Source organism: Haliaeetus albicilla, chromosome 13, assembly GCF_947461875.1.
Source record: "Haliaeetus albicilla chromosome 13, bHalAlb1.1, whole genome shotgun sequence".
Taxonomy (NCBI): domain Eukaryota; kingdom Metazoa; phylum Chordata; class Aves; order Accipitriformes; family Accipitridae; genus Haliaeetus; species Haliaeetus albicilla.
In genome coordinates, this window is record NC_091495.1 from 13,676,766 (window position 1) to 13,696,622 (window position 19,857).

Here is a 19,857-nt window from a genome sequence, read left to right on the forward strand (position 1 = left end):
ATTACTGCTGTCCCTCTCAACCTTCTCCAGTACTAAAACATTCCTATAGAGATGAAGGGACCAGAAAGGCACGTAGTAGTCAACATATAAGCAATCCACAGACTTGCACAGTGGCATCACCATGTTCTCTATCATCTTAACATTTGACTTGAGGTTTTTTTAGCTGCTGTAAAATACAGAGCTGATGCTTTCGTAGAACTAGCATTATAATCCCAAGTTCTCATTCTAATTGAGAAGTATCACCACAGAGCTCATAATTTTATATGTAAAGCTTGTATTGTTTATTCCCATATATGCCACTTTACATTTAACTACACAGAAGTCCATCTATCATTTAGTTCTCCAGACGGTAACTCCTATAAGGTCCTTTTGCAGCTCTTCACTTGCATGGCTTGAGGTAAGACACTTAAATCCTCTGTGACAGAGGTCACAAGTAGATAAAGATTGTAGCAATGTGCAATACACACAAACTACTTTCTGATCATTTAATGGAAGCTGTATATAAAACTTTCAAATACTGTTATTCTGTGTTTACTTCACCAGCCTAACTGTCCATGAAAATGTGAAATCAACATTTAAATTGAAATGAATTTGTGCTTCCTCAGTATTAGTCAAACAGAAGAAACACAGGATTGCTCTACTGCATCAAAGCAGTGTCCTGTTTGTAAAAGTGGGCAGCATTACATACATTAAAGGATGGATATGCAAGAAGCCATAAAGCGGATGCCTTTGAAATGACTTACACTATGAGAAGATTCTACTTCAATCTGAGAGTTTCTGAAACATCTAAAACTTTTATCAGAAGAAATCCCTAATATTCCTGTCAATGTTAGCATTCTCCATAGAAATGCTTGCCTCTGCACTGAATTCAGTTAACTTGGGCTTGGCACCATGCATGGTATTGAACTCCACAGGTTACTTCTGTCTATAAAAAAATAGAGAGGTTTTTTTTTTTTATTAACTGCCAGTGTTTTGCTTTTCAGTGTCAACTCCCAGGCTCACAAGCTTAAAAGCAGGTACCTCACCAGTCCTTCATATGCTGAAAACTACAAAATTAACTTTTTTGCAACCTGTTTTCTGCAGGCTTTTCCAGTACTGGATGTAAGTATGCATTAGTTATTTCCACAGAGATTTACTCTAAAGATCTCTTAAGCACCAGAGAAAGGCACTGGCTTCAAGCCACGAGTTTTATTTATTCTGTTATCACCCAAAGATCTTTTTGCTGACACACTGCCTTGCCATCTTTCCCACCCTGAACCAGCATCATTCCCTTCTTACACAACTTGCCAGTCATTTGCATTTACCCTCCCTTTGGACAGGGGTAAACGAACTGATTCAGTCCAGGGGCTTGCTCTGCTATGCCAAAATATAACTTTAAAAAGCACGACAACAGCAAAGGAGATATTTTAGTTTTTGGCAAACCTCTCTAGTCATGCTCTCCTGCCTCTACCCCACCCTCCTGGAAAAAGAAAAAAAAAAAAAAAAAAAAAAAGAATCACTTCCATGAACTAATTTTGTTGTACACCTATGGAGGATTCAGGCCTTACAGAGTCTCCCCAATAGCTGTGGTATTAGCTGAGACCCTTAAAAGATTATGCGGGTTAATTGGAAGTAACCTAATTAATAGAATAAATCCTGTGTAGGAAAAGAAACAGAAGAAAAGCTGTTTTTAACTCTGGTTGCTGGGAAACCGCTTTTGCTCTTGTTAGCTTGAGGGAGATATAGAGAACGTGTATAGAGAAAAATCTGCAATGCAGCAAGAAAGAATTTTGGACTTTGGAATACAGATAAAATTTTAAAGATGATCTTTATGGTTAGACATTTATTCTACATTTTCTTTTACCTGCCGTATTGTTTTTGCACAGATTAACTGACAATAAATATCTTCTACAAATCTAGGGGCTTTGGGCCTAACCGGTTGGTTTCAAGGGGGCTACACCTACACCCAGGGAGCCCTCCTGAGAGGTGGCTCAAATCCATTACATACAGCATATGCTGGGCCTGATCCACACCCTGTCACAGTATGCACAAGAAGTTTCCAGACCACCTGAAGCACATTATTTCAGAGACCATCTCTCCTGCAATTCTCGCTGCAGGAGAACTTCAGACCTGACAAATTCCACTATTCAAATGAAAACAATACAAGTGTTTGCAACAGCGCTCCTCTTGTATTAGATATGCGTTCCCTCTCTCTTACTTAAAACACCATCCTGACAGATGGCAAAGCATTAGGATAGAGAGATTAGGGTGTTCTTCCAAGCAGCCCTGGGTCAGGCATGCCTAGGTCTCTTGGCACACAACTGAAAAGCCTCAAATTTTACAACCTGCTTCCCTCACAAGTCAACAGGTTTCAAAGGTGAGCTATTTGCTTGTATCCTCATTCAAGGGCAGTGCTGAGGATGAGTTTGAATATTTATTGTTTGTGGTATCAATTAACACTCACGAGTCAGTGCCATGCTCTGTTTTGGTCTATTCCACCTTTAAATGTGGTGGTGCCTGAGAACTGTGATTTCTGACTACGGAGCAGAAAGCCCAAAGAGTTAACCCAAACAAATGCCACCTGAAGTTACATTAAGCTATTCATGCACTAGATTCTGAGAAATTCCCATATGCCTTGAGTGGCTGATTATCAACCGCAAATAAACTATTATTCAAGAGCCACTGCATGATGCTAGAGCGTGGCTGTCAATACAAGTTACAATGACACGTTGCATTCAAGAGCATTAGTAAGTAATGCTTTGTCTTGTTATTTTATGGTACTTAAATCCAGATTGGTGAGATTTTGTTTCATGCTGTGATAAGCAGAATCAAACTATCAAACTTCCTCTCCTGCTTAAGAAACAGGGATACACTGATGTCCACAGGTCTCAGTGCTAATTAACAAGGATTAGTGTCATCTCACATGAAAGATTAAACAAAACAGTCTCTCCTGGCTCCTCCCTGCATCACAATAAAACACTTTCTGAAACTACTTCAGAAGTACTTGCTTCAGTAAAGACTGTTCCTCCTCCTTTGCAACACAGGCAGAAATTTCTTATCTGCTCTGCTAATTAGATCTCTTACTGAAGATGAGGCTGCTGGGATATCTCCTCATCTTCCTGCTCTCATGCCCTGCACTGTCTCACACATATGATTTTGTGTCATCTCTTCAGACAAGAGACCCTGATCAAAGTTCCTGGCTGACGTCCTCCTTCTTCATCCACCCCCATCGTCCACCCTTTGGACCGCAACAGAGCTGTTATCAAAGGCACTAGGCATCTTCCCCAGACAAGACTCAAAACCTGATCTTCACATGTATTCACTCTCGTTATCAGCTGCCATCAAACATGTTTCTGTTCTTGTTCTCAGGCCAAAGGGTTAAGGAGTTGCTTTACAAAAGAGTCCTTGTTACTTGGGAGTCTTTCCAGTGAGCTGCTACAGCCAGGAAGTAGCTTGCTTCTATACTTATGTAGCACAATGATTGTAACTGGAAATGAGTATATGACCCTGGACATTGTCATTGACTGACCATCAGAAGATTCTTCGCTTGTTTCCTGTTGAGCCTAAACTAGAGATAAAGTCTTAAATCTCTTACACAAAACCCTATTCTGTGTGTCCAAGCAGTTGTTAGCCACTATGAAGCATTAAACAATAACATGGAGGGCTGCAGAGGCAAGACATTTGCCACCTATGCTTAGGTGACATAACTTAAGTCCAATGGCTTCACACCACCTTGTGTATTTCACAGGGCACTTCTGCTTCATCACCAAAATGCAGTTCTTGCTGTGTTTGTTAAAGAAGTCACTATGGCCAGACCTGTTTGTTTTTGGCTAAATCCACTCAAAGAGAGCCTCTGTATTCAGTACTAAGACACTAACTAGTGAGAGTTACAGCACTGCCTCTTTGGAAGGATGCTCATGATTATCATATTCACTTATGCACCATCACCTCAGAAAAGGAAAGCATGATGGCAGATGTTTACATACCAGAAAACGAACAACTTACTGGTAGTAATACAATCTATGAATAGCAGCAGCTTTAAAAGGAGATCAACAAGTTAAATGTTAGTTTAAAAGAGGAAAAAAAATTACTCAAGGCAGTTTTACATCTGTAGAACCCTAGACAGCAACATGGATGCAGAGTTTCTGTATGTCGTCAGTCAGGTAAAAAACTGCCAAACTTGTAACAAAAGGCTCTGGAAGTACCACTTGGCAGTGTCCACATCACCTCTCTATTAGATGCTGCCATCCCTGCAGCAGACAGCAGAGAGTGCAGGGTGATCCCATGTGCCAGCCTGGGATGCCAGCCTTGGACTCTGTATACCAGCAGACACAGAGATTGCAAGGAAACCTACCGGCGTAGTGGTAATTTGCCAAAGGATGACACTTCAATCTTACTGGCTTTCTCAACAGCAGCTTCTCAAGAGCAACCTAAATAAAAAAGCAGGGAAAAGCAGAATTAGCAAATGCAGTCAGCTGCTGCATACGACTGCATTTAGAAGACTATTTGGTATGAGGATATGAATTAATTTTCTCTCTTTTTTCTCTTCTGTCATACAAAATCACATCAAATTACTCCAAGGCCCATTAACACTGCACCTAATGCACACCTGTCCTGCCTTAATTAGCACAAATGTGGCTATTACTTAGCAACTTCCAGCTCTTCCCTCCCTTCTGCTTGCCACATACAAATATGTTTATAGTGTTTATTTGATAGTGTTAATTAATACTAATATTTAATGGTTGGTTTGATAGCATTAATATTTACAGCATGAAGTCTTTCTGAATATCTGTTTGGGTCAACATCTGTCAGGAATGACAGCAAGTATAGTCAATCCTCCTTTGGTTCAAGGAGACAGATGATTTGTGGATCCCTAAAATTTCTCCCCTGACAATGCAGACCCCCCCTATACAGCAAATTTCATGTCCTGACAGTAAGTTCAGTCACCTGTCTCAGACCCCTCAGATACAGCTAACAGAGCCTAAGGAAACTGGGACGTAAGCTAAAAACCACTGTATTAGACAACCCCGTGAGATTCGTTCCAGCCCTGTGTTCTGTTGCATCTTGTTTTAAATTGGCTTTCCAGGAACTGGTGCAGAGCCTTGTCTTTCCCTAACACTGGGCAAAATGGATGTTTTGCACTAGTTAATAACATTCCCATCGCTAAACTAATGCAAATATTTGAAATGCATTATTTATATGAGAACTGTGTGCAATTACCTCACAGTTCTGAACAAATAAGTAGATGTGATTGCGGCTACAAAAAACGTTTTTTATAAGGGCTAGAAGAGGACTAAGCTCTCTGTGACCAAATATAAAGCTTGTGAAATATCAGGGCTGGAGCAAGCACTGGGAGACATTCAAAGCCCCAAGGCTATAAACTAAGTAATCTTATCTATATGAAATATACAGTAAGGCTTCAGAGAGGCACTGCTTTGAAATTTAAATTTATTAAAGAATGAAAGGGAAAAGTCATTCCCCCAAAATGTTACAGGATGTTTAAAGCATCACTGCGAATCAGTCAGAAATCTCTTTTTTATATAACCATATCTAAATCCATTTAATAAAGCATGCTAATTTATCTGCAGAAGAGGATCATATCTCCCCTTTCGGCTTCTTATCTTACCATAATATCTCCTTTCGCTTCAAAGAGAGAGTGCAAAGCGTATTCCGAGTTAGTTCCTCCACCAGGTAACACACTGGAACAGCTCATATTTAAAAGGTCTTCCACTGTCAGAAACAAGTCAACATTTTACTGCTTATACAGTAGCCGGTCAGTCAAACATCCAGAGCCAAGGATTCTGTAATGCCACTCAAAGACAATGTAGTTCAGGGCAGCAGCTTTTATATTTTCTCTCCCCAGCACCTCATCTCTTGGTTTTAGGATCACCCACTGAGGGGGGGATGTGATGGGATTTGCAGAGTGCATCCTTGGGATGGGACAGGCTACTGCTGAGCCAGAGGCAGAGATTTAGCTGTGAGGCAGTGGCTTGCACAGGCCAGTGATGTTGCTGTGCCAAGAAGGCTCCAGCCAGGGTAGAGAAACAGAAATGAACCATGCTGGAAGCAGGAGCAAACTCTGCTCAGGACTGGTAGAAGCCACTGAGCCCATCACATTTCCTCTCAGTTATGGTCACAGGAGAAGGCATCAGCTGTCTCTCGTCTGTGACCTCTTCCCTTACCAGGCAGTTCAGTACCCAAAAAACCCCCACTTCCCAGCAACGATCTATTCCCCTTGGCTGCCAGAAAGCAGTTCATCCAGACTTCACTTTAAGTGTCACTATATAATGTTGTTACTCTAAACCAGTGACATGCAGTTCTGGTATCCTGTTCTGCATTCTCAGTAATTAATACTCTCTTGAACATTTTGTACTGTATACACATGAGAAATCAATGTGACTTTCTTCAACAGGCACAGGTTGATGTATGAACTTCTAAAATGGCAACTCATTGTACCTCTTTGTTGGAAGACTTTGTTCTCCAGTTCTGGCCACGGTTTCCAAACCAAAGTAGCCTTGTGCACATCTTTCTCCATTAGCAATCTGTCCTGCAGCTCAGGAATATCAGCCTGGAACCTGGACCCGATATTGATTCGTCTATAAAGACAAATAAATAAATAAATAAGTATTCAACTACACAACGTACAGAAAAAACAGAAGTCACAGTAGTGTTTGCTTTGTTTCCAACAAAACTTTTATTACACTTGAGTGGCAGGAAATTGTGTCAGATTGCTTTACGCAATGCTTTACCCCTAGTGGGATAAGTATTTTGAATATTAGAGACAGCCAATCTCTTGTGGGGAAACAAAAATTTCAATACACAATTTAAACTATACTGAGACATCATACCTTACGGACAACCCAAGCTAGCCTATATGCGTGCTGACTAGCAAAGAGGCTAGATGCCAGAAACAGTAGCTTTCTGTTCCATAGCGAATGGCACTCTTCAGCAGAGAGCAGAAAGAGACATTACTGCTGAGGGACAATCGTGTTTGTAGTCTGCCCTGGGGAACCTATCAGGTAACACCTCTCCAAAGCTCCACAGTTTTTACATATATACATACATAAATAAATAAAAGCAAGAGTACTGGATCAGCCTATGTTTTCCTCTCAGCCCTCTTCCGAGCCGTCACCAACTGTTGTTTCACCTTCAGTGGCTCCCACCAAGCCTCTCCTAGCATTTTTGAGCCATGACATCTACATCTCCCACAGCCACTTTGCTCCCAATGTCCTCAGCCACCATACAGAGCAACTTAAACGCATCCAGCCCAACATGATTTCAGGCAGTTGAACACTACCTGCCCAGTTCAAAACACTACAGGCCACATGCTCTATGCTGGAGCTAGTCTATAAAAGCAGTGACAAAAACAATATTGTTTTTCTTACGGTTCAACAGTCTGTTCTCCAGGCCCAGGTGTCACCGGAATGACACTTCCATCAATACTATCTGAAACAGAGATTGGAGTTCGAGTTTATAAGGGTAATTTGGTAACAACTGTATCGCTGCTGATGCTCCACCTCCCAGGCTGCATTGTTACTTCCCTGTTAACATCATCATTACTCCAGTCTATTGAGCAAAAATTACCCTTTATCAATATTTAGACAGAAAGTCTAAGTTGTTACAGGGAAGAGAAATGTCCTAACTTGCAGAGGTTTCTACTGCCCTGATCATGTATGACTAGACACCTTCTCTCATGAAGCACCGAACAGCAAATGCTTAAAATGAACCCTGTGTCTCAAACCAGGTCTTTTCCCTCCATTTCAGAAAGCCCAGATGTAATGAGAGGCATGGTCGTCCTTACTTGAGGCAGACCACACTGCAAGATCACAGCCTTACTCACTGGTTAGGCTCCTCTATTCACTTTATGCTTTAGCACCACCTCTACAAAATCCAAGGCAAAAACCCTGATAAAGATGCACTTTTCCTGTGAAGTAACAGAACCAGGCATGCATGTGAGCACATGTCAAAATCATCAATGTGGTAACACCAGAAAAGAGGACAGTATTATTTACTACGTACTGCCACTCCGCAAATGTAACACTTACTAGACCGACACAGGAGCACCCGTGGAGTAGATGTCAGTGGAGTAAGCGGCAGCTGAGTATGCGAGGTGCTATGAGATGATGTGATAACACTGCTGAAGAGACCAGACCCTTGCCGAACTGGACTAAGCATTGGTGGTGGAGTGTAGGGTGGGAGCTCATGCGTCCGGTCTAGCAGATGATCTCCGAGAACACGGGGAGAGCGAAGCTGGCTCTGGTACAGAGTGGCACCAGAGTGGGACATGCTGAAGTTGAAGGAAGGAGGAGGTATGAAAAGAGGTTCGGGTCTGTGCCGATACTTCTTCTTGTCCTGCAATGGTTTGAAGCTTTCTTCCAATTTCACAGCACTTTGGTGAGGTTTTTTGCTAATTTCCTAAACAAAAACACGCAGAACTTAGTATTTAGGCATGCTTAAATGTGGTTTGCACACAATCCCCTACAGCTTAGGGCAACAGCCACAGAAAAGCTGTTACCCCCAGGCAGTTATTCAGGTACCACCATAATAAGCCTGGTCAGTACAGTGCCACACAGAAACCTCAGGGGAGTGAGAAAAACCAGGACAAATTACCCTCACCTCCCTCAGCAAGCCCTCTGGGTCAAGGTAGGGCTGAGCCACAGGCAAAGACATGGAGAGGCTGCTGCCAGCTTTTAAAGGTGCAGGGAACAGCTCTCCCAGGCCATGAGTCTCACACCCTTCAGCTCCACCCAAGCACCCTGGGCACTTCTATTTGCACTGAACACACACAGGCTGTTGGGAGTTACTTCATTACCCAGCCACAGTTTATTAGAAACTTTGTGTGAGATGTTTTCCTATGCATTTATTTTGTTTGACTGGGAAGGACACATGAGCTCAGTGAAATTACTGCAGTACTCAGCAGCAAGAAAGGAAGAAAAATGTAATAAATTCAAATTCTTTGCCTCTTATCACTACATTCCCATCAGCTTGAGTACAGTCCAGCTGCAACAAATCTTGAACTTAACTCTCTCCTCTTTCATTGGAAGAACAAGGGTAGTTGATGACCATTTGGGAAATTCACACATTGTAACATGCCTAGAATTCTAGAATTTGAATGTTTAAAATCATTTAACAATAAATCCCTAGAGTCCACAGAATCAGAAGGCACAGAATTTGTGCAAACCTGGAACCTGGATTTCTGGGGTGTGGGGGTGAGGTGGGAAGAAACAGGTTCTCAGGTTGTGCTTTAAGAACACACAGAAGCTGGTAGATGAACACAGTATTAAATACACTGCCTTTAGGTGTTCAGATTGTAGATCTTTAGGATAAACTTGGAAAGCTGAAGAAAAATTTCTGACAGATAGGGTTGCAGAATGTCTGCATCATCTGGTAAATTCTACTACTACATAGAGTAAATGACTACAATGTATGTTTAGACAAGATACATCTTCACACCATGGGTGGTTCTTGAGAATCACATTCACCCAATGAAAATCATGTTAAAGGAGCATTAGCACTGTCACCCCTTATCCCTTATGTTAATACATTCCAGCTTGCGGAAATGTTTTTGATTACAGAGGTCCTGTCCTCTCTGTTAGATCATGGCTGTATCCTCTCCAACAGCTGTTGACATTTTTTCTCTCAAAAAAAAACTAAGAAGAGTTTTCCTTTTGCAGGAAAAAATGCAGCTTGAGATAATTTTGTTGATAATGGACATTCAGAACAGTGAAAGGGTAAGGGTTACCTGTAACCACAGACATAGTCCATCACAATAGTGAACATTTAGTGTTCAAAGAGGAGAAAGGGGAAAAAACCCTAAACTCAAGGAAAAAAAACCCCAAACAACCCAAAACCTAAAAAAAACCCAGAAGGCCAGATCCAAGTCTTTGATTAAGGGCTCATTTTGTTCTGCTCTTTAAACGTGCGAAAGCTGGTATTCCTTTCTCACTAGTGTAAAGCAAACTAACCAACCAAGACACGTTAGAAGTCCTATACACCTCCATCTCCTACGCTTTCACCTACAGTAGTATACTTTAGCCTCAGCGTGGCTATGCCAACACTACTTTCAAAACAGATCACATTGAATATTAAAGGAGATCATTCTGTCCATGAGCTGTCAATGCAGAATCACTCCAATACTTTTCTGAAGCTCCAGGAACTGAATGCCATTATCCAAGACTGAATGCATCCTTGCGGGCTCTGCTGCCGCACCTTGATAGATCCACTCTGGGTATATCCTGATGGACCTCACTTGACTGCTAGCTTCAGCTCACCATCCTGTACCCCTGCTGAATATTTAGTTTCTTTCTGCTGTTTGATTTTACCAATTCCATGCGCTTTGTGGGAGCTTTTCTGGACAGCTCAAAGCATACTATAAATAAAGGCGACACAGCTCCAGTTCTTTGGTATTAAAAAAGTCTCCAATGGCACAATCTCTTTACGGAAGAAGAGGGAACTGTAGATCTTTTGATCTCTGAACATTTCCAATGCTACTGCTTATATAAAAGGTAGGATCCAGAGAGGAAACTGTGCGAGTTAAGTTTGCTTGGGCCATAACAAAGACTGCAAGCATAATTTTGAGTGAATGAATGCGCATTTAGCCAAACACTGGCAGATTTAATCACAGTCACTTTACATACGCTGCAGAAATACACAAGCCCAAGCCACCTACTCTGATGTCTCTGGAGAAGATCTCCCACTCAGAGCTCAAGGATTCAGAAAAGACTGTCCCTTTTCTCTCCTGAAACTAGAAATAGAAAAGAAAAATTATACTGCTGAGTTACAAACCAAGTACTGTGAGATGCTGGCTTCCACAGTAAAGTGGAAGTTTATGTGTAAAACCTCTGTCTGAAAGGAAGAGAGTAAAGATTTTATATATATTGAAAATTAGCCTGTATGTCTGAGTGAAGGGTCAGGAGGGGGGTCATAAATACATGAATATTATAAGGAGTCACCCACAACCGTATATGCTGTCCCCTCATTTGGCCATCAGCCTCATGAGAAAGAAAAAAAAAATCACAAGAGTATTTCTCTGCATTATACAGGTAATACCATACAGTACTTATACTCCCCAGTAATCTCTTATCATGGCGTAGTCTGCAAGTATGGATTTGAAGGAACGAGTAGCATCTATTCCTACATTGGAACATGAAATAAATACTGCTTGCTCCAGGACTTTTTCAGGAAAACAATAAAGAGCATTCTCACATCTCATTCAAGTACTCAAATTCCTCATGCTGCCTGACAATTTCAGTTTTATGAGCGAAACGTAAGCACTAAGCATAGCTATTTTTCCTATATCAGAATTCCCAGTGATTAACCCTTAGATCTGATGCATGCAGAAAGGGAAAAATGACTTCATTGCAAAACTCTGAGTTGGCAAGCTTCATATTGGCTTAGAGCACACACTGTAAGCACTGCACAGTGCCCTCCTATCTCTGGCTGAAATGAGAAGCACATATATCTGACTTTAAAAAACAGGAAGAAATAAAACTGCTGAATTTAAGCAATAACATAAAAACAAAGCAGCCTGAAAAGGAAAAACAAAAACAGTAAAAAGATACTAAATCCCTTTGTTCTAGTGGGATAAAAGAATGTCACATTCCAATTTCAAATTATTTATTTTCAACTGAGGTCTTGATGCCCCAGCAAAGGGAAAATTAATATTTTCAAATGACTGAGGAAGAAATGCTATGATGTTACAGGCCTTTTTTTGTTTATTATTAACATTAAGATTCCAGAAAATATTCTAAAATATAGATGTTTTAGAAAGTAGCAGCACTACAAGCAAAGGGATTTAACAAGCACAGCACAGTTAGTGGCAAGAAACGCAGCACTCACAGAGGATGAGCAGGGGTTGCCCACTTTTGGACTGCACGGTGGAGAGTAAGTCATCTTCACGAGAACGGGCATCTCATCATCTGACACAGAGTTGGCAGGCTTGTCTTTGACTGTGGCAGTGCTGGCAGAGGGCTGCGTGCTGGGCTCGGGTGACAGAAGCTTTACAGGGACAGACACTGGCATGACGATGGGTGCGAGGCTATCCACCTCTTTAGGCAGCAGCTGCTGTGGTGGTTTCTCTCCTTCATCCTGTACAGACAATTAAAGGCTTTCAGCCCGAGTGAGGGAGGGCTACTTCTGGATCGATACACTACACAACGTATGCACCGTGGCTGAAAAGAAGTGGCCAGGGTCACAAAACACAAAACAGCGTTGCTTCTTGGACTTCTCATTTGCCTTGAATGAAATTGGCAGATTACTTATGACTCCTACATAGGATTCAGCCTTGGTGATAAATGCCCACATTAAGCATCTTTACAAGATAACTTGCAGGAGGGGAGATAAACACATCCTCTTTTTATTACTATAAAGGCAGAATTCTCCATCACCCACCTAAAAACAGACAGAGATGGTGTAACTCTGGTAGCTCTTTGCCTTCCTATGGTATTCTTTGGTAGGACAGAATTTCCAAAATATCAGGACAGAGAAAGATTGACTGACAGGGCAAGTTATTTTTATGCAGAACAATTCAAACCGACATTTTTTATTTGGTATTTGTTGATACCTATAGAAGTAAAACACTTGGGAAGAAAGCTGTCAAAGATTCAACAATCCTGCTCCTTCAATTAAAGCCTGGGAATGCGTCCAATAAACATCCCTTAGTCATCCAAGTAGCCCAAACAAAAATAAGGAAGACTTGATGTTCCTGATATTTCTAATATAATAAACAAATATGAGGGGAAAAAAATTTAGACCCTCCTGACATGACTTTGTAGGGTGTTTTTGTAACATGCAGAGAAACAGAGAGGGACAAACGCTGTTCTGTCCCACCACTGCCTCTGACTTTAAAGCAAGACTTCTGGCCTGCAAACTAGCAGCATTGTGTGCATTTCTACTTACACAGGGTATGACGTAACAAAATAGCGCTGAGAAGAACAAGTTTTGACAGCAAAGCAAAGCATGGCAAAGCAAGCAAACATCAACGTGAAAAGGAGAGCGCCAAATACTGAAGTAAAATGGACTGCTACCTGTTTGAAGTTAGGAGATGCTCTTACTCCTCCATGTGACCTCATGTGACCATTTAGAGCAGGCAAACTCTTAAACTCCTTCAAGCATATTGAACACGTTAGCTTGTTCTTCGCATCAGCTCTCTCAGGAAGCGTTTCTCTGTTCTGGCCACTATTTTTATTTTCATTTTTTTTAGCATGGAACAAAGGAAGAGACATTAGTTTGGCATGTTCCTTCCATTGCAGAGGAAGCTTTTTAGTCAAGGAAGTCAATAAAATTTTACAGCTAGATGGTTATGAAGCCACAAGTAAGCACAGGGTGAGTGCTGGGGAATACGTGGGCAATAAGCTAGATCAGCTGCTCCCAAGATGGGGAGAAGGAAAGTTTTGAGTAGGACATGCTCATCAAAACATGGCCCTTGGTATGAAAAATTCTGAGAACCCACAAGATCTATCATGACAGACCTACATTTCCCCACTCATGACATCAGTTAACAAGTACTTCGATGCAATGCCCCTACTTATGGTAGACAACTGTGCTGTAAGACACCTCAGCCCTGCAGAGGTGAGACCTTAAGAAAAACAGAAGAGCCCTGCTGGCAAAGATACAAATCTCAGCCATGCATCATCCCTTCTCTTACAAATGCAACACTGAGAGCAAACTGCTCCCCTGCTTTTGCTTTTTCTTTTGTTCCTTCCCCCCCGCCCCCTCCTCTTTTTGAAAGGCAAAGCATTTATTTGATTTTATTGCTGGGGGGGGACATAGGGGACAGTGGAAATCACACAAACTTAAGTTCACAAAGCACGAAACTGAAGATGTTTCTAGAAGAGGGACAACTATTACCTACCCAGAGTGCATTTCCCTCCCTCTAAACTGCAGCACTCCTTTGTATTTCTCTCATTTAAATTAGAAGACAAAAAGAAAAATCTTTTAAAAATACCTTTGGTCTGGGGACAACGGCTGCAGTCTGCCATCTGACAGTTGCACCTGCTATCAAAGGAGAAGAGGGGAAAAGAGAGGAAAAAAGAGAGAAGAATTTTTCAGGAAATATTAATGCATAAATGAAGGTCCTCACAGCATTATGTTTGCATTTTGCATATGATTTTACTAATACTAAAAGCCTCTGAGTTGAGAGCCTTACATGTCTCTACCGAATTAGTGCCTCTGTAAGCATGGCTAGTGCAAATTTTCTTTAACTCACCTGCTGTTTGAAGCCTTTGACCCAGAAGTATTACTTTTGGAAACAGGGAGTTAACTAACTCTTCCTGAATAATCAAGCCCTCAGGTGCTGAAAAATCAGCAAGAGCACGTTGTTGTAACTGGGTCCCTCCTCCCCAGAAACCAAGGCAGAACTTCCCAAAGCCTCTTGTGAGGGAAGCAGCAGCCCCACAGCAGCAGTTCTGTGCTGCCACCAGCCTGGCCTGAAGCCAACCGAGCAATGTAGACAGAAGTCTGTTAATGCAGTTCCCCAAAACATCCCAGTGACGCCCACCAGTCATATCCTAACCTTCCGGCTCTCCTGCAACCATTTCGTTTCCACACCTTGCTACTCCTCTGCAAAACAAGTTTGGCTGAGCACAGATCTAAAATACTACCTACCTGAGGCCACACGGCGCTGGGAGAGTCTTGCTGAGAGCTTTTGTTGTTCAAATGAACTCCTGAGGGTGGCAAAAGAGTTCGATGAGGGACAGCATTACCTACAGAATTAACCTCCTGCCGTGCGGGATCCTCAGTGGTCCCTGGTGGAGTGAGGCCAACATGGGAGTTCAGAGATGGTGCTCTGCTCTCACTTGAGTATTGCTTCTGCTGATCTTGCTGTTGCAGTAAACTCTGCGGGTACAAGTGCCTGTACTGTTCATGGGGATCTTGGTAGCAATACTGAGGCACTGCTCCCAACTGGATAAGCTGCACAGGATGACCTGGATCCTGAGAGTACTGGTGTGGTTCATGCATAGTCTTTGGATCGGGTTCCCTGTGATACGGAGGAAGCGGCAATTGCATCTGTTGCTGCTGTTGCTGTAACTGCTGCATGACAGGTTGAGTTTGGTAATACTGAGCTATTTGCATTGGACACTGCCGCTGTTGCTGCTGCCGAGTTGGCTGTTGCTGCTGGATCTCCTGTATCGAGAGCCGCTGATGTACCTGCTGCGGCTGAGCGTAGTATTGAGTCTGCTGCAAGTGCTGCATCTGTTGCGGTAAGAGCTGCTGGGACTGCATTTGTTGAACATGTGTCTGTCCTTGCTGAAATGCAGAATGCATCTGCGTTTGTGATAAATGCTGCTGGTAGTCGTAGTACAACTGTTGGTGCTGCATGACTTGAATTTGTTGCTTTTGCTGTGTGCTTGCAAAATTCTGGTGTGTTTGCTGTGGCAGTGGTTGATATCTTTGTACACTGGAAGTTACAGGCTGTTGCTCAACCGCTGGCTTCTGGGACAGCAGCTGCCTGAGTGCACTGTCACCAGAATTATCCACCATCGAAGACTCAGTGTGCAAAACCTGAGCCATGTTGTTGACTTGAATTCTCAGGTTTTGGTTAGCAAATACTTGTGTAAAGGAGTCCAATTTATGCAGGACCCCACTGGTGATTTTTTGTGATCGGTTTTCACTGGGTTGAGAGTAAGAATATTGGTATCCGTCATGGGACTCCCCCTGTCCGAGGGGGCTCCACATTGCGCTTTGATTATTCAAATTGTTCCTCACTGGGACATGGTTTCCTGAGCCAGAATGTGTCCAACTGGTTTGTCTAGATGTATCCATTGACCCAAGACTTTTTGAACCTACAGGCAAAGCTATACTGTCTCTTGAATCTTGGGGAAAATGGGGGGAGAGAGGGGATGCCTGGCGAGCATCCATAACAGATGTCCCATAGCTATGATTTAGAGATGGAAGGGAGTTCATTTGGTGTTGTTGGTAGTACAAGTTCTCATTGCTGTTGGCAGTATGGTTAGTTTTATACAATTGCTGGTCCCCCATTTTTGGTCACTTCTGTTCCAAACTTACAGGCACACAAACCATTGAAATCTCTATGAACCCTGAGATAACTGAGGGGAAGGGAGGGGAGGGAAAAAGAAGCTAGAATTACTTATAATTCAGCATGTCCATGTGCATCACGAGGACTAAGATTTCCTCCAGTCTGTCTGTCAGTAATTCCAATCTCAGACTCGATGTGGTTTCACATCTTCAATAAATGGACCACAGCACAAATCCCACACAGATCAATAGGTTCAGTATGCCAGGCACCTGTGGAGAAGGAGAAAGACAAGGTAAGTGCTGGCTCTCTGCATAAACTGTTATTGTTATTGCCTCAAAGGAAACAGTAAAATCTCCTAGTTTGAAACACATAATCAGATGCAAAATTGTAGCAGCTGGGCTAATCCAGAGCAGTTAGATTACTTCATCTCATCCCACTATCCTGCCTCTTCTCTAGTGCTCTGATAAAATCATTCTGCCAAAACAATAAAGGCTTATTCTTCAAAACTGTTTTTTCCTCTAAAGTATATGAATATTCAAGCAGTTTTAGCTGGCCACACACTGCTCTCTCATGACTAGTTTTAGCCAGACAGTTGACTATCAAGCCAAGTCACCTTCCTAGTGTTACAGCCTTCTTGTCAGAAGCAACACACCCATTTTATAACACAAAACCAAGTATTGCGGACACCACGGGTGCCTCCACAAAGTCCTGAAAAAGCAGGTAAAAGAAAACCATGGCTTTGAATGAAGCTGACCATACTCAGATACTAGCATCTAAAAGGACACACAGAAAAGTTAATTGCAATCCGGGATTTGCACAGAGCCTTCCACAGCTTCTCCCAACTTCCAGGGTAACTACAGGAGGTGTCCACTGGTGGTACAAAAATAGAGCATCACTGAGGAGTAAGATGCAACACTAATTCTCATTGCTGTGACAATTAAAAAAAAAAATAAATCATGAGCATAGTTATCCAACTGCATCTGTGCACATAGATTTGTTTGCTACATCTGTGTGGAATCTGATTAATGCTAAGACCAAATCAGCCCATGGAAATCTTTTATCAGAAGTGCTGAACTCCAACTTCTGTTCTACCCTCTCACCCTTCCTTCTTCGCTTTGCATTATTTTAACAGAATAATTTATACCGAATGCAACCTTTTATCATTTTTACTGCATAAACTGTAATTCAAAGTAACACTTTGCAGATGTCTGTACTGTTTTCGACAAAATACATAGGTACATTATAGGGTTGTCTTACTACTCCACAGTCTGAAGAAATCACTGTGTAGAAAATCACATACATGCACAGAGGTACAATATGCCTACGCACACATAAGTATGTTTTAACATAAAAGTTGATTCTGAGCTTTAACAAGAGCACAAAAATATTAGACCACAACCTTAACTCTGCCTCCTTCACATCTGCCTTTCTAAATGTAATGCTTTCCAGCAAAGACTCCTGCATACTGATGTCCTTACCTTTTTAAACTTAGGAGAATCCTTGATCTAGGTGGATGAATGTGAAGTTACTGATGGAGAAAATTTTAACCACTGCCAGACGCATATTAACGAGGTCTGTGCTAGCAGCAGTGAATAATGGTAATACATAGCTGCAGGCAGAAAAAAACCCTTTTCCGTTCTAGCATAATGTATGACAGAAAACCATAGCTCCCAATGAAGAGGGCTTTCAGTGTGTACACAGTTTTTGCGTAAACCATCTGCAGCCATTAGCATTTTAACATTTTCACGTTACAAATAATGGCTGAGAATAATTGCAAAGTTTATTTCGCCTTTCCAGAAATATACATTGCTTCATAGTTTCTCTGAACATACTCCCTTCCAGATTTTTATAGATGCACAATTAAAAAAAGATAGGAGTCAACAATGAATGGTCAGACTGCCAACAAGATTTTTCAGCCACAACCCCACTTCAAAGACTTCCTATTAAAAATTATGAAGGGAAACTAAACAAAGCCTCCACAAAACATTCAAAGGGCATAAAAATAAACACTGTGTGATATTTCACACTGAAAGGCCATCAACTTTTAGAGGAAGAGAGGGATCCTACACAGGAATATACATCTCCTCTTATGCCTGCCAAGTTAAGAAAGCTCAGCCGAGATGCTCTGAACACCTCTTCCCATGAAAACAGGGTATTATTGGATCTCTCGATACACCTTATGTATAGGAGATATGTCCCATTTCACCCATTAATAGTGTTGTAATTTACACCAAGTTTCTTGGTTTTGGCCCTTCCTTTTAAGGTTTGAAGTGACTAATATTAGACAAAGGGCAAGAAATAATAGTGGTACAAACCAGTGAGCAAGAATAAATGTCTCCAGGAGACTTAAAATTAAAAGACTGCAAGAATTTCAGCAGTAAGGACAGTAAGAGCACTTATTCTTAATGCAGCAAACAACATGATTTCAGTATAAAAATGAATCAAGTGGCCAGCCAGGCCCCTGATCCCATACTCTTCCCACAGGCAGGAGCACTATGGTGGCAGATGCTACCACCTGTGCCAGCAGCCACAGCTAGTTTTGTAGTCACCAGAGAAAATGTCAGCCCTTTGGCATGCACCAAATTCCACTTACTGCACCCTTTCACCTGGGGGTTACCATTCTCAGGGTACTGGAAAACAGTCAAGAAGGTTTTATATCTGAAGCATTGGCATAAACCTCTCTCTTCCCCTCTCTCAGAGGAAAAAAAACCCAAAGCTCAGAAATTTCCTATCCGGCAGCTTCAGCACCCTCAACTCACCTCCAGTTTGGTAGGTGGGACATGCTGCTGTCTATTGGGTAGATTACAGAGTTATCATCACAGTTACACAGAAACATTTGTAAAAATCTGAAAAAATTATAATGGAATACTATATTAAAATACCAGTCAGGTCACAAAAGGACTGGAAAGTTCAGTCACTATGAGAATCACATTTGAAAAAATTTGATTGTTTTCAAACATCCATTCCCCCCCACCCCCCCCAAAAAAAAAAAAAGAAAAAAGAAAGAGAAAACATTCCTTTCAAAAGCATCACTGATCTGGAGGGAGAAAAGTGCAAATGTTTAAAAAGCTTTGTTATTCCACCTTCAGGTAACAGAAAAAAAAACAGATAGGCACATTGATAAAAGCATAATCAGTAATAAACCTGTCCCTTAGATAACAAAAATTTTTTTTTAGTACTTGAACAGGCTTAAATTCAAGGGCTTGATTCTGTATACACTGAGCATTTGTCAACTTTAAAAAAATGCTAACAGTACACATTTCTTGTTGGATTAAAATCTAACAGTATTTCAGTGCTGTACACATCATCATTAAGGCTTTAGGGGCACCAAAGTCAGTCTCTGGCCAACTGAGAAGCCATTGGCAGTGTACTGAATGATTTCTATTTCTTTCAATGATAGGAAGAAAAGGGTGCTTTTTCTCCTTTTTGTTTAGCACTCATGCCCATGTATGCACCCATCACTGCGATTTATCAGAACAACTCTAACTACTAAATGGTTAAATCAAACAACTAAAAGCAGCAGAAGTTTTAAAGCAACAATGGTTCTGCAGTTCTGTTTCTTCTCTTCCCAACAGTCATTTATGCTACTTAACCTATTACATTTCTGACATTACAGATATATCCCAATTACACAAGCATTACCAAGAAATACGAAAACAAATGCAGAAGGACAGAAACATTTCTGTACACTGCCTAGAAAGAGAAATACCCTACTTAAGTTTATGGATGGAATCTGGACTCTAATGGGAGTTCAACTGATTTCAACAGAGACAAGGTTTTGCTCCAACTCTTTTCTCATCATTTCAACGTAGTCCCCTGCAACTTGCACAGCTCCATTCTCCAGACTGAAAGCCAGGGACATGCCAAGGTGGCTGAAATGCCTTTACACACTCCAACTGTCT

General features: G+C 41.6%; 1 protein-coding gene across 6 annotated transcripts in view; it reads right to left on the reverse strand.

Moving 5' to 3' along the window:
* The window catches only part of TRERF1 (transcriptional regulating factor 1), a 105,163-nt gene that overhangs the window by 7,203 nt on the left and 78,103 nt on the right, over positions 1-19,857 (reverse strand). For 3 of the 6 annotated variants that reach the window (XM_069800227.1, XM_069800225.1, XM_069800226.1), the window contains 9 exons: positions 14,584-16,224; positions 13,925-13,974; positions 13,005-13,155; positions 11,818-12,066; positions 8,025-8,394; positions 7,365-7,425; positions 6,436-6,575; positions 5,606-5,709; positions 4,334-4,409 (listed from right to left, as the gene is read on the reverse strand). In XM_069800227.1, the coding sequence (XP_069656328.1) occupies positions 4,334-4,409; positions 5,606-5,709; positions 6,436-6,575; positions 7,365-7,425; positions 8,025-8,394; positions 11,818-12,066; positions 13,005-13,155; positions 13,925-13,974; positions 14,584-15,957 (2,575 nt within the window). In that variant the 5' untranslated portion in view covers positions 15,958-16,224. The remainder of the gene's footprint in view (positions 1-4,333; positions 4,410-5,605; positions 5,710-6,435; positions 6,576-7,364; positions 7,426-8,024; positions 8,395-11,817; positions 12,067-13,004; positions 13,156-13,924; positions 13,975-14,583; positions 16,225-19,857) is intronic. The other 3 variants (XM_069800228.1, XM_069800230.1, XM_069800229.1) reach the window with 3 other exon arrangements.